At 40.6% G+C, this 15,132-nt stretch overlaps 2 protein-coding genes across 3 annotated transcripts in view; both read right to left on the reverse strand.

Annotated features, from left to right (window-relative positions):
- The window catches only part of myh11b (myosin, heavy chain 11b, smooth muscle), a 43,429-nt gene extending 33,174 nt beyond the window's left edge, over nt 1-10,255 (reverse strand). The window contains exons 1-2 of one of the 2 annotated variants that reach the window (XM_011603647.2): nt 10,028-10,255; nt 7,593-7,971 (exon numbers count right to left, since the gene is read on the reverse strand). In XM_011603647.2, coding sequence (XP_011601949.1) covers nt 7,593-7,937 — 345 coding nt within the window. In that variant the 5' untranslated portion in view covers nt 7,938-7,971; nt 10,028-10,255. Of the gene's footprint in view, nt 1-7,592; nt 7,972-10,027 lie in introns of those variants that run through there. The other variant, XM_029836600.1, reaches the window with a different exon arrangement.
- Nucleotides 10,256-10,672: 417 nt separating this feature from the next.
- Nucleotides 10,673-15,039, reverse strand: ddx47 (DEAD (Asp-Glu-Ala-Asp) box polypeptide 47). Its single transcript, XM_003964365.3, has 12 exons — nt 14,867-15,039; nt 14,592-14,685; nt 14,033-14,221; nt 13,885-13,956; nt 13,525-13,643; nt 12,503-12,574; nt 12,308-12,424; nt 12,065-12,211; nt 11,650-11,787; nt 11,490-11,560; nt 11,278-11,407; nt 10,673-10,999 (listed from the first exon to the last, which is right to left on the reverse strand). Exons 1-12 carry the CDS (start codon nt 14,993-14,995, stop codon nt 10,826-10,828), a joined length of 1,452 nt encoding a protein of 483 aa, XP_003964414.2. The 5' UTR covers nt 14,996-15,039; the 3' UTR covers nt 10,673-10,825.
- Nucleotides 15,040-15,132: the final 93 nt, after the last annotated feature.

A 15,132-nucleotide genomic window follows, 5' to 3' on the forward strand; every position in this document is an offset into this window, starting at 1 on the left:
AGAAACAGAACCAGGCACAATTTACACAAATGAAAAGAATATCTATAGTATGTGATGTACTAAATCTATTAGCTTTTTTTTTTTTTAAATTAAATGTACCTCCTCACTGATTTACAAAAAACATAATGTCCCTCCTCAATAGCTAGTGGATTAATTTATTTATGATCATTGTTTGTGTTTTAAAGTTCACACAGTGTTCATTCAGTCATTAAAAAGAATCAAAAAATTATAATCATTGAACTGCTTCTCATTGGTATACACATTACCCGGTTTGCATTAAAACAGATGACAGGCAGATAATGACAGACATATGTCTGTCATTACTGTATGCAGAGCAAATGTCTGCCAACTGTTCTGGGGATGTTAAGATGAACACATGCTTCAAAACTTTACACATGGACACTCCCATCCAGTTAATGTCTTCAATTAATGTCTTCATCCAGTCTGTTTAATTGTACCTGACATAGGAAACATTAGATTGGGTGCTCCACGAGATTACAGACTGTACAACCGGATTTATCTACAGCAAATGGTCTTTGTGGCTCATTACACTATATTCTTGCTGTTAATCTGGAAGAGGGAAACAACATCTGTAATGTCACCGGAGTAAACTCAAATCTGAAAAGTCTGTCACCATGCTGGTCAGTTTAACGAGCTTTGTAACGATCTACAGACCACACTTTTAATGACCCGACACCCTCCCAACACATTTATATTACAGAGAGTGTTCTCCAGATTGCTCTCCTGAGCAGGTTTTGAGGCAGCTCACATGAAACATGGAATGGATTCTCATGGTGTTAGAAAGGTTAAGTCCACAGGAAATGGGTAATAGGTACACTAAATAGAGCTTTGCCGATGTAGTTCCTCCAAGATGACCAGGTTCCTGACTAAGAGGACCTTACAATTATTTTTTAGAAAGAGAGAAGCTTGCGTTTACGTAGAAGAAGAGGTTTCAAAAAGATTTGTAAAAATTCAGAGCCAAGCCAACTTTAAAGAATAACTTAAGACTGAGCTTCCACTAATTCCAAAACAAAGAGGGGCCTCTGGAACAGCCTGTCAGCAGCCAGTTCCAGAGCCAGCCCCTCGGCAGCTAGCGGTGAAGAAGCGATGAAATGTGGATGTTAAAAAAATGAGGAACCTGAAGGTCCTTTTACAAAATAATGACCCCTCAGCATGGTTGTCAGTGTGAGAAGGGAGCCAGGGCATCGATGGCACACACTCACGTGCAGGACATCAAGAGTTCTATCCTGATTTTAATCTCAGATTCCATCCAGTTAATTATCACTGGTTGCACTAATTGAGGCACTGGTGGGATGTCAAATCCAGAGAACACAGCATGTTCCAAGACCCCCAGCCTCTGTAGCAGGAACAGGATACAGGAACAGAATGCTGATGCACCATCCATCTGACCACCAGAACCACCATTTGCAGCAAGCAGGACCCAAGATTACCAGAGAAACACAATATGCACACATCAAGTGCAAGAAGTAAATATATATATGCAGCACACAGTAAAGCTCTGGTGTCGTGTGCTGAACAGGCAACAGGTATGAACGTGTTGAAAGTGTGGTCCAGTACTGAATGTTTTCTGCTTGTATTGTGTAAACTGAAATGAATGAATTAAATCTCTAATAAAGATCAACTAAACACCAATAGTTATAGAAAACCTGGTTTCCAGTCACTGTGGGTGCTAATTTGCAACAAAACAAATGCCATATGAACTTTACACACAGTGCTTGACAATGAAATATATTAAAAGTGGTCACAGGAGCCATTGGGGGCTCCTAGAATCTGTTAAGCAGTGCATGGTGTGATCATTAGTTTTTAATATTACAAAATACTGTAGTTTACTTTTCTTTATAACCAATTCATCTATTGCTAGTCACTTTTAATACAATAGATGCTGCTTTAAAAACTATGTTTTACCACATGCTAGAATAAGGAACCAGAAAAGAAGGTATGGAAAACAAAGCAAAATTGGTACTAACATAACCAGACACATACAATATCCCAGTAATATCAATGGCAAAACTAAGACCATGAGCAGGAAAAATAGATTTAAAAGAATACATTTATCGATGATTAATAAAAGTATAATTCTTACTGATACTTGACAGCCAGCATGTGTAATAGGTTAGTATTATTTGTTATTAAAATATTTAACAATGTCATCATGCATTTTGACTGGCAGACAACCTTTTAGCTAAAGTAAAAATTTCAGAAGCCCTTTCTTCAATATTTTTATGATGTTCTCACTGTAAAGCAATGATTTATGAGGTGCACTCATATTTGATGTTCACATAGCTTTTGTGTTGGATGCACCAATGGTCCAAAAAAAATCCATCTTTCAAGTTGATCTTCCTGCTGCCGACCACATCACAGCAGCCAAAGCCAGACTTGTGAACTGGCTCTTCCTTTGAAAAACACATGCTTCCTTTAATGCAGACTAACAACATATCATGCTCTTGATCAACCATTTTTCAAAGCCAAGTCAAACTTCATCAATTTTTGTCCAGCAACTGTCAGGCTAGAACCATTTTTATTAAGAATTCACACTTTATGAAAATCTATTTAACAAATGATGTAGAGATGTTACATATTTTATGAGAGAAAATGGCATGCTGACATCCTAACTCTCCACTCTCTCAACAGCAACTGGAAATCTTTTCAGTTTTTAATCCAAAAACTAGGTGTGCCATTAACAGATTTCAAATGTATAAAGTTTACATAAAGTAAAATAACTTGAGAACAACATGTGGCAATCTCACTACAGTGTAGCTCAAATATGGGCATAGCTAACCACAGGAATAAGTGGGCTCATTACATTAATTAATGCTAAATATATATTAATTTGGACCATTAAGTTCCACTTTTTAATGGTGAAAATAATCCAAAATCCAATCCAAATCTTCAGTAATATTTCTAGAAAGAGAAAGTCTAGTAATGTAGGCACTCCCTCTACTCTGCTATGTTTAGTGCTGCAATTCCAAAACTTAGAAAACATTTTTTTTTTTTTTAAAAGCTGGCTCATTATTGAAATAGAGAGGAGAGGAACACTGATGGGAACACTGTTGGCAAGACAAGAAAGCGTATTGTTGATTTACAGTTATAGTGGTCTAACCAACATGTGCTCAGCCCAGAGGAAGACAAGGTGACATTTCTACTGTGAAATCAGATCCAGGGGATAGGAAGGTTGAGCCAAGAACAGCTGAGCTAGACGGTCAACACCATCTGCCATGTCTGATCAGTCAACCATGAGCCAGTGAGGATGGGCTCCTCTGAACAGTGGAGGCGTCATATCAAAACACACCAGCTACAGCAGATCTCTAGTCATCTACTTGGTGAAGCATGAAAACAAAGATCGGTGTATTACTGGGAAAATATGTGCATTATTCTGTATATATAATAAAAAATAATACATGTATTTGTTTTTCATTTTGAGGTCAAATTGATCCGTCCTACGTTAAGTCAGTTGGAACAAGACTGAGAACCAGCTTCAGTTTGTTTTGCATCATTAGTTAATGATTTCATTGATATGTACTATTTATGAGGTGGCCTGTAAGATTTAATCATTCAAGATTTGAGGATGTTTGGAACCAGATCACACTGCAAACATTCACAATATCACTTATAATAGCCATAAATGTTAAAAGCCAACTGAACCTTTTTGACTTTTAGAGTATGATGAGGGTGTCTGAGAGCTAAATGAATGAAGTAATTCATTTAGTTAAGGGATTGTGAGAAATCTGCTGTTAAATCATTGTAATAATGAAATAATGGAATATTTCTCCATTGAGTGAGCTAACATCCAGCTACCAGAGTGAGGCTTCGTCAGCACTAAGTTGGGAAGCAGCTCATGCTGTAACTCTAGACAAAGGGGCAATTGAGCTGGTGGCTGAACAGCTTTGCTCATAACTTATGCTTGGCATTGGTGGCAAATACCACAAGCAATGACAAGTATGAAGCATCATGCAGTCTGAGCAATGGCACTGTGTCATACATACACAGTAGGTGTGGGCTCAGAGGCTCAGTGCTGGCAAAATATCCTAATAAGGGAACAACGTATACTATACCTGAATCTACACTCACACTTGTTAAGTTGACTGTCTGCCGACAGGCAGGCAGGCAGGCAGGCAGGCAGGCAGGCAGACAGACAGACAGACAGACAGGTAGGCAGGAGGCAGGCAGGCAGGCAGGCAGACAGACAGACAGGCAGGCAGGCAGGAGGCAGGCAGGCAGGCAGACAGACAGACAGGCAGACAGACAGAGACAGATGTCTTTCCATTCTGTTTCCTGTTTTTATGTAAAGATAAGAAGATACGAGTGTGGGAGAAATTTATTGAACTCCAGTAGAGCAGCAGTGGGAGGCAGCAGGCAGACAGACAGAAAATCTTTCTGCCATGGAAGAATGCTGAGGATTTGTGACAGCTGAGGCTTATCAAACACAAAAGCCAGCTTGTAGCCAGGCTAGTATGTGTAGCACTGCAGTCCGCCTGTGACTCACCACTTTGCAGATAAACCATGGCATTAGATGAGTTGGCTAAAAAGCCTGAAAGGCTTCCCACGGATGGAGCTGTGAGGTTTGAAAACCAGAAATCTGTCAAATCTGTGAAATTGGTGTACCATACAAAAGGCCACAAGAATGGGAAACTAACCTAAAATAAAAACCTCCTTAAAGTATTTGGCAGGTGACAGAGTTATTACTGCCTCTAGCAATAGTGGGGCTGGTAGCTCATTCTGTAGGGACTGGGCTGAAAAGTGAAGGGTTCAATCCCTGGGAAAAGGAAAATGCCAGGACATTTTCAGAGCACTGCTGATGTACACTTGAGCAAGGTAACAAACCTCCAAAAGGCTTCTATAGCGTAAGGCTCTGCTCCGAGCTGGCAATTTGTCTCGGGGTGCACCCTGCCTTCACCCATATGCAATTGGGATAGGCTCCAGCACCCTCCCAGTGACCTCATAATGGAAAAGAGCGGTCACACAGCAATTCAGAAAAGTGTGGAAGTTTTTCCTTATATGCCTAATTTAGATTATTGAACAAAATATGGAAAGTTAAAAATCTACATTTAAACTTTTCTTTCTGATGGGTTTTATCACAGTTAAATTACAAAAACTTGTTTCACCCTCTAGCTGAAAAAAACAAACTTGACTGGATTTCTTTGTGGTCCAGATGACCTACTTCTCGCTAAAGAGAAGAGTTCTGCATTGAGGATGACTGAGAACATAAATCAATGATAGAAGTTATAGAAGTTACCTCAGAAGTTACTGGTTTATAAACTTAACAGTTTAATGGAAATAAAATTGAAAATTTCTTTTAATTCTATCTCGAGATAGAACTGTAACAACGTGTTTCGATATTAGATTTCATTAAATATAAATAATCACCGAGAGAAAAATTAATAAAGATTTTGATTTGGAAATTAATGTATGTTAAATCACACATACATGATTGAGTCATCCTCCTGTATGACTGTTATACTGTTCACATAGCCGACACACTTAGGAAGAGCAACTGTAGGTGCCAACCTAAAATATGTATGAGCACTCTCGTATCAAATAGGCTGCCTGTGACTCCCAGATGCCATCATATTAACAAGAGGGTCTTTAAAATTGTAGAATAATCAATGATTACATTTCATTTTTCAGCACTTCAGCTTGCTAACAACTATTGCAGCGATAACCTAGTATTACAACAACTGGCCCAAGAGATATAGGTGGTAGAAAAGTCAGATGCAGACAGCACCAGCTGGCTTCTTGGAGCATGACGCTTGCAGGAGCCTTCATAACAGTCAAAATCAATACAGAGCTCCATCTCTTTGGTTAAGAAGGGACAAAGAGCAGTTGACCAGGAAAAGGTCATGCTTGTGGGAGTCCCATGGAGCTGCAGGCTGAAACTGTAGTTTCCATGGTGATACTCTCCAACATTTACTGTACTGGTGATCGTAACATGACCTCTGGAGCTGTTGAAGGAGAAGCGTGTGTGATGCAGACAGTGAAATAAGCTCAAACCTGAAGAATTTACCTAATAAAGTACTTCTATGACCACGTTGATATTAGAGGCTGAAATCTCTGCAGATCTCAAACATGATAGTTTATCTGGTAGTACAGTGGTGCTACTATTTGACACAGATACAGAAAGAATGTTTTAAATGTTGATGCTTTTCATTTTTAGTTGTGTCTGAATGTTAATACTACTACTACTACTACTACTAATAATAATAATAATAATAATAATAATGGCAGGACATCACAGCAGCACACAGAGTGTAACATTTTTAACAAGCTAAGGATATATGTATATTTCTTGTCTTAAAATTTGGGAATCCCACTTATTGGGAATAATTAAAAAAAAAAAAAAGATAAAGAAGAATTTGGATAAAAACACTTTGATTTAAACACCTTAATTCTGACATTCAGCATTTGATTTTGATAATGTGGAGCAAACGTGCAACAGTTCAACTGCTACAACGCCCTCCAGCATTCTGTGTAGTCTCTTAGATAATTCCAGATCCACATTCTATTCCAGGAAAACATGTCATTAAATGGGTCAAGATGACAACTAGATCACCACAGAGAATCTCCATTAGTTATAAAGTAGATTGTGAGGACAGGAGAAATACAGTGATACAGGCAGATTCTGTGAGAGAAATTCTGAAATTATTGGTTATTTCAGCCTTTGGACTTTGGTATGACCCAAAAAAGCAGGCAGGAAAGGGGCCACTGTGGACTCTAGCCTGGACCACCTGACCAAAAGAAGACAGCATTATACAACAATAGATAAGTAAAATAAACCACTCTTGACAATGAGTGCACACGGAGACACCATTGTACTATGAGAAACACCTAAAAACTATTCCAAGGATATCCCACACTGACAACATGGTAAAAACATGTCAAACAAAGTGTTTCGTGCATGTCCTAAGTGGAAATGAGTAACCAAACCTAACTGGAACAAAGTATTCTAGAATGATGGTTTGAACCCCAATTTGGACTTTCAGATGTGAAAACACCTCCTGAGTACACACACAAAAAAGCTTAGAGACAATTCTATATGAAATATTAGGCCTATATAACCAAAACATTTACATGGTGGGAGAATGAAACCACACCAACTTCATGATCAGACAAGAGCCAACAGAGCTCAAGACGGGACAAAAAACTGAACACATCAGCGTCTGCCTTTGGCTGAGGTGAGCAAAGAGCCATGGGGAGCGGGGGTTACAGGTTATGACCCACAGGGATTCGGGAAAAGATTCAGCAAGGGGGAATGTCTGGCAATGGTTAGTGGGGTTTGTCACTCATGAGTGTGTGTGTGTGCGTGTGTGTGTGTGTGTGTGTTAACAGTAAAAGCTCAACGTATTCTCAGTCTCTAATGTCAGACGTGCATGTAAAAATAACAGATGTTAAGAAAATCATACATTCAAGAAGAAGTAGAGGCCAAAACTACTGAATGTCAACGTAGAGCAGTGAGAGCCAGGGATTATTGTGTTCACAGTTAATCATTTTAATAGGTGTAAAATTAGATTATATCTAGATCTAGCTTTGCAAAATGGAAAACATGTTTGAGTGGTCCAGCCCAGGAGGTCACTTACGTATATGAGACCTGAGTAGTAGCGATCCTTGAGGTTGTGCAGCACCGACGCCTCATTAAGGCAAGTGAGCTCAGCCATGTCTTCAACCTTGCTGAACTTCGGTGGGTTCATCTTTTGGATGTCATCCTTGTTGATGGGTACCTTCTTGCCATTTTCAGCAAGCTCCACCAACACTTCCTCGCCTCGCTCCTCACGGATGCTGGCCGCTTCAAAACCATGTCGCTCTGAAGGGACCCATACCATCTTCTTGGCTGTCCAGTCAGCCTGCGTGGCTGGATTGTAGACTACAGCTCTATCCACAAACAGGTACCGCTCTGGGTCCTCCTGCCCACTCCGATGAGACATTTTAGCTGGAGTTTAGCAGAGAAATGGAGGTCACCTACAACAAGAAATGGAAGAATGGATTTATAAAAATAATGTGAACATAAACCATTAGACAGAAAAAAGCATACAAAAAGTTCTTCAAAAGTGAAGGTATTTAAAACAAACTCATTATCATCAGTCCATCAATACACAGAATAGATATTAATATTGAGATAACAATAATGTGAGGGTGATCTCAAGCAGAAGGGACTGGTGCAAGTCCCACAATAGCATAGTGAAATATCAAGCAAAATCTTAATAAAAATCTTGTCCTTGATTGAATGAGTGATCATTTTATTGAAGCTGAATTTTCTCCTTAAATTTTACTCATTTGCCTAGATGAACTTCTTAATTGTTGCAAAATGCCAGAGCAGAGGGTGCTCTGGAAATCTCTCAGTATTCTGAATAACAACCCACTTCCTTCATGCCACACTGGCCTCCCACTCCCTCACTTGAGACTGAGACCTCCAAGCTGCCCACAGAAAGAAACAAGTATTTTCCTCCATGTCAATCAAACACTCTGCAAAGTCCTGTTATGATTTTAGCAGATTAGTTATTTGTTTTAGCACCTAATTTATTTGCTTCTTTTATTGTTTTCCAATTGTAAATAGTCTCTGTGCTATGCAAATGGAACAATGATTTCTTGTTTTATGTTATTACCTAAAAGAAACATATTTTAAGTGGAATTTAAGGGAAAGGAGGGAAAGGAGGCCAGGAAACCTGACTCTGTTACACCAATTTGTCTTAGAGAATGGACCAAAAATTCCAAACTCTGATGAGAAGCTTCTGGAATTTGGACCAAAGTTAAGCAACTGAAAAGCAGTGCAGGCACATATTAACAGCATGGGAACTTCTGGTGACAGTGTTGAAAGCCAAAAAATAAAATAAATAAATAAAATAAATATTTAACCCACGTGACCATATTTGCTTGATTGACCCACACCCCGATTTTCAAGGCTCACAGGGAGATGGAGGACACGCAGATCAGGTTTAATGTAGGGAAAATGGTGAATTTAAAAGTCATATGTTGTAGGTGTTGTAGGTGGGAAACTCCACAGAAAGGCGCATACTGCGTAGGCTGCATGACGTCGCTGTGACAGGATCAACTGTTTTGGTTGTTTGTTAGTTTTTTTTGTTTTTTTAAAAAAAAATGGAAAGCATTAGAAGTAGCCGAGTCGTGACGTAGCCAGACGGAGTTCAGACAACACGTGTGATGTCGTGCAACAACTGGAGCCAACAAAGGGCAAGAGGGACAGACAGAAAGATAAAGAGGGACAGACAGAGAGGGGGACAGACAGAAAGATAGAGGGACAGACAGAAAGAGAGAGAGGGACAGACAGAAAGAGAGAGGGGGACAGACAGAAAGAGAGAGAGGGACAGACAGAGAGGGGGACAGACAGAAAGATAAAGAGGGACAGACAGAAAGAGAGAGGGGGACAGACAGAAAGATAAAGAGGGACAGACAGAAAGAGAGAGGGGGACAGACAGAAAGAGAGAGGGACAGACAGAGAGGGGGACAGACAGAAAGATAAAGAGGGACAGACAGAAAGAGAGAGGGGGACAGACAGAAAGATAAAGAGGGACAGACAGAAAGAGAGAGAGGGACAGACAGAGAGGGGGACAGACAGAAAGATAAAGAGGGACAGACAGAGAGGGGGACAGACAGATAAAGAGGGACAGACAGAAAGATAATTGAATGGGAGAATGCGGCTAATGCGCAGGCTAATGAACCTGAACAGTTGAATCTGAATGAAGATGTCACTGTAATGTGCAGAACTATCCCAAATAATGTTGAACTGGAAATTCCCGGAACAAAAGTTGGGGTAAACGCAAATACAGCCAGTGGCAGAGTGTTGTCAAGTTCCTCATTAATTAAACCCAATGTGCAATTGACCCAATTAGAACTCACTGAGCCTTGGCGATTTATCATGGAAACAAGAGCCATATTCAATTGCAAAGATGATATTTCCAAATAAGCTTCAAAGCGGCCTCCCGTACCCACATATCCGTACTAAGCCTAACCTACGCCGCATCTCCGTCACCGGTTCTCTCTGTGAATAAAGCACACTTACTTGATATACTCAGCGGGAAAATGCGTTCGCCAGGCAGGCCAATGGAATCCCCCTGACCGGTAAAAGTCGAGCAGCTGCGCACTGTAGAAATGCAGACATGAACCGGGGGCTCTGGCATGCAGCAGAGACTCCCACAATGCTGCCTCTCTGCTGGGGCCCCTCCTAAAGCGAGCAGAGCCGACCGCTGCTGCCCCGCCCCCGGCGGACTGTGGTCACTGTGACCGGACCCGAAATACCTCACTTCAACAGCCCGTAGCACCATTACGGGGGGAGGGGGGCACATCGAATTCTTATGTAAATGAACGCAGAAGCGCACATGAATAAGTAGTTTATGTTATTAGTACATTATTGTTCGGTGGGTTTGTTTTTATTATTATTTCAGCTCCATCCACGCAACTCAATGAAAGTCACACCTCCACTAAATAGAACCAGATTGTTGGAATCCCTATGCCCACTTTCCCCAATAAGAAATCCCCTCTTATTTATCGCAAATAATTCAATATCACAGAGGAAATCATCTTTGGCAAATCTTCTGTATATTTCTTTTTGTGCCAAAGCTGCAATTTCAGTTTTAAAAGAAATATCTTTTTAAAAAAATACCACCCTCTTGTGGCTGAAAGTAGCCTTGTGTATTAGGCACTCCAATCGGAAAACAAATTAGCGTTGAAGAGCAGAAAAAACTTTATGTAATCTAATTTGCTTTCCTTGGTCATGAAAACAATGTTGTCGCAATCAAAACATGGGACTAAACAGATAAGGTGATAGAGGTTGTTGCAGGAACAGTCTATAAATCCAGATTCAGCGTCGACCCCGCCAGGCTCCTCTGCCCATCTTCATCCCTCCTCCTCCTCCTCCTCCTCCTCCTCCTCCTCCTCTCACTTTTTTCCTCACTCCACTTGATTGTTCTGTGTCATCATCATCTCTATCTCCTCCTTTGGGCCTTTTTCTTTTCTCGCCTTGCTCTTTCATTTCCTGAAGAGTTCAAGAAATTTTCAGTAAATATACAAAATGCAAACATTAAAACAGTGGTTTATCTGAGTTTAGTCCTGACTATAGAACCTCAAACAAATGTGTAAAATAAACATGCCAAATATTTGGACTGAAGTATGGCTCACAGAATAATTTACATTTTTCCCCCAACATTTCTTCAGTTTTTCATATTGTATATTAGACCAGTTATTGATATATCATTTCTAAAAAGTTTTTTCTATGTCTTATATTTAATTTAGTCACCAGTAAAGATAACTTACCAGCCTAGCAAACCTCTGGGCCTCGCTTACCCTCTCCACAAGCATCATTACCTCCTCTTCCTGTGTGGGGAATGCAGGAAGTTTCTTCCCAATCAGGCTTTCAATTCGCTGGAATAGTTCCACATCGTATCTAAAAGATAAAATTTTTTACTTCAGGGCATTTGGCACAATGATTCATTTTTAAAATAGAAAGATCAAGTCATGTAACCTACTGAGTGACAAATGTGATGGATTTCCCAGAGCGCCCGGCTCTGGCTGTTCGTCCTACTCTGTGGATGTAATCCTGTCAGCACAGACATGGCCAAAAAATTCAGTCAAAACAAACAAATCCAGAGCTCATTTTAAATTAAAAAAAAAAACAGCGTGCCTTACCTTAGAGTGAGTGGGGATGTCGTAGTTGATGACACAGTCAACATGGGGAATGTCCAGACCTCGGGAGGCCACGTCAGTTGCCAGCAGCACCGAACGAGACTTTGACTTAAACTTGTTGAGCGCTCCCAGACGTTTATTCTGAGCAGGGGATGAAGATCCCGATAGTAAATCAGTGTTTACACGCAGCTAGTCACTCGGTACAAGGGTGTATCCAATCTTTACTTTTAAAGACAACACGATGTGGATTTTGGATTGAACACCAAGAGGATAAATTGCTAATGCTTTTATTTTAGATGCTTTTTTTTTGGAGATGATTCAAAAATAGTTTTAAAAAGCTCACGTTAAACAGTAAATGTATAATTTTCATATAGTCTTCCAGAATCTGTAACACCCAAGATTTACTGTGAAGATTTACCTGACTCATCTGGCCATGAAGGGAAATTGCAGTGATGCCAAGGTTCCTTAACAACAAGGCCACCCGCTGAGCATTGTTGCATGTGCTGCAGAAAATGATAAAGGAGTTTCCAGCCAGATCATTCAGGATGGACACCAGGTAACAGTCCTGTCACAGAACAGTATATAAACAGCATTTGTTCAATTACTGTGGTATGCGACATTTAAATATTGAATAAAAATGTGCATTTCGTAATTATTGTACCTTGTACTTTGAAGGTATGAAGATGTAGTACTGTTGCAGTTTGTCTACTGTTGAGTACTTGGTAGATACTGCACACTTGACAGGGTCTTTAAGAGCTGCTCTTTGAAGTTTCTGCACCTGCAGTATGAAACAAAGTTGGAATGAGTTAAGAATTCATCAGTAAAACCAGCAGATACAAAAAAAGTGTATTATAACCTTTTTGGTCATGGTGGCCGAGAAAAGGAAGGTCCGTCTCTCTCTGGGAATCACCTTCAAGATTTTATCCACCTGGAAAAGATAAGTCACATTGATTTATGGAGTTGATTTATAGTTATGGAATCACTTCAAGCAAAATGACCAGTGCATTTGAAAATTAAAAGGTACACTTTCCTTTTGTCATCAACTTCTATTCCCATAATCCAGATGCTACAGGCCCTTCTTTCTACTATGCATGCAACAATGACAAAATGTGCAAACTGTGCAAAAACTAGTTACTACCAATTGGCTTAGCCTTAATGTGCTCTTAACAATATAAAATAAAAAAATACAAATGCAGGAAACAATAAACCTGCAAGATCATTTACTGATTTTAGAATTTTGTAAGATCACGTTTAAGGGGGCAGGCTGGCAATATTGTTCACTCTCTCTCACTCACTCACTCACTCACTCACTCACTCACTCACTTTCTACCGCTTGTTCCTCCACTGAGGGTCACGGGGGGACTGGAGCCTATCCCAGCACAATGGGCGGAGGCAGGGTACACCCTGGACTGGATGCCAGTCAATAGCAGGGCTAACACATAGACAAACAACCATTCTCTCGCACAGTCACACCTACGGGCAATTTTTAGAGTTGCCAATTAGCCTAATCCCCAATCATGCATGTCTTTGGACTGGGGGAGGAAGCCGGAGTACCCGGAGAGAACTCACGCAGGCACAGGGAGAACATGCAAACTCCACACAGAAATTCCCCAGCCCAACCGGGGATAGAACCCGGGCCATTCTTGCTGTGAGGCAACAGTGCTAACCACCACACCACCGTGCCGCCATATTGTTCACTATTGAGCCTATTATTGATCTGTCATTTGCACATTTCTTATACCTACATGCAGTCGTTTTATGGTTAGCTACATGTCCATCAGTTGAGGAAGAAAAACAACAGCCATTTGAATACCCCATTAAAACATAAGAAAAAATATACTGAAGCCAACTGAGCAGACTGAATGCACGTAGACTCACCTCAGTTTCAAAGTCCATGTTAAGGATTCTATCAGCCTCATCCATCACTAGAAATTTCAAAGCTCGTAAAGTGAAGCCCTTTGTGTTCTCCAGGTGGTCTATCAATCGTCCAGGTGTAGCTGTGGATACAATTGATTCAATGCATCACTTCACCACAAAGCACATAACAGCTCAACAAAAGTGAGAGGCCTCCAGCGTGATGCCACTTCCAGAGTAGGCTCCAGCCTCGGAATGACAAACTTTTTGTTCATTTTTAATGATTAAAGGATTTAAAAGCTTTTCAAAACCAAATAGAGTTTTGTATTAGCTTCTACACAAATGTCCACTGTTACAGCTGCATCTTCATTAGCGTAGTCTTACCAATAACAATGTGAGGTTTTTTAGCCAAAACCAAAGACTGTGACATCATATCGATACCTCCAACGATGACCGCTGCAAACAAGAGATGTTCATCAGGACGAAACTCAGAAAAGTCAGTTGCCCACAAGACAACAATTAGATCACCTACCACACTTAACCCCAATGCTGGAGCCAAGGGCCTCAAACTGCTCAGAGATCTGAAAGGCCAGCTCCCTGGTAGGAGTGAGCACGAGGGTGTGAAGCCTCTGTGGTGAGGCCAGCAAAGACTGTAGGATCGGCAGAGCAAAAGCACCAGTCTTTCCTGAACCAGTCTCTGCCAGTCCGATAACATCCTTCCCTGAAGAGGAAGAAAGCACAGGTCGACATTAATCAAAGTATGTAGAGTGTCCACTGGTGGAACAACTGGTGACATCTCACATGGTAATAAAATGTCAAAGTTATTAAGTTTACACAATTTGTAGAAGTCCTGTAATTTATGTAAAACATCAACCACATGTGCGTTGGTTTTTAAAGCCATTTTTTGCATGGCTCTGCGGGGTGAAGTGTCACTTTCGGAACACGCAGTAATTGAATGCGTTCCCGTATGTTTCCATGTCGTAATAAAGACATATCCTTGAAGGAGTGCTCATTTTTCACAGTAACCAATCTATACCTTTTTGGCCGTGGCATCTGGCAAAGCTAGCATATATACTGTATATAAAACGTACCTTGCAGAGCAACGGGAACCGCTTCTATCTGAATTTTTGTCGGACTTTTCCATCCCAGCTGATCGCACGCCTCACAGAGAACCTCGGTGACACCCTGTGTGTCTCAAAAACACTTGGTAAGTTGTAAATTATTTCACGACATTAATCCAAAAAGCCATATAATCAGTCAATTATTGTGTGTACTTGACACACAAGTATAATTTGGCTTATAGCGTTGTACGCTGATGCTACTTAGCTCTGCAAAGATGGCGCTTTTCTGCTTTAATTAAACTTACCAAATCCTTGAAGGTTTTTGGTGTGTCCTCATCTTGGTCAGCATCTAATGTACATTTCTTGTGTTCATCACTCGAATCTCCGATTTCTTCGTCGGCGTTAAGACTCACGTTATCCTCGAGATCCGCCATGCTTCAACACTGATGGTCGCGAGCTCAACGTGTCGTCATTTCCGCCCTACGAAACTGCGCTATGAGTGCCGGGATATGTGGTTTTGTGTGCGGGATAATGCGAAATATATTAGTAAAAAGCAGATGTGATCTTTCAC

This window comes from Takifugu rubripes, chromosome 5 (assembly GCF_901000725.2).
Source record: "Takifugu rubripes chromosome 5, fTakRub1.2, whole genome shotgun sequence".
In the NCBI taxonomy this organism is placed as follows: domain Eukaryota; kingdom Metazoa; phylum Chordata; class Actinopteri; order Tetraodontiformes; family Tetraodontidae; genus Takifugu; species Takifugu rubripes.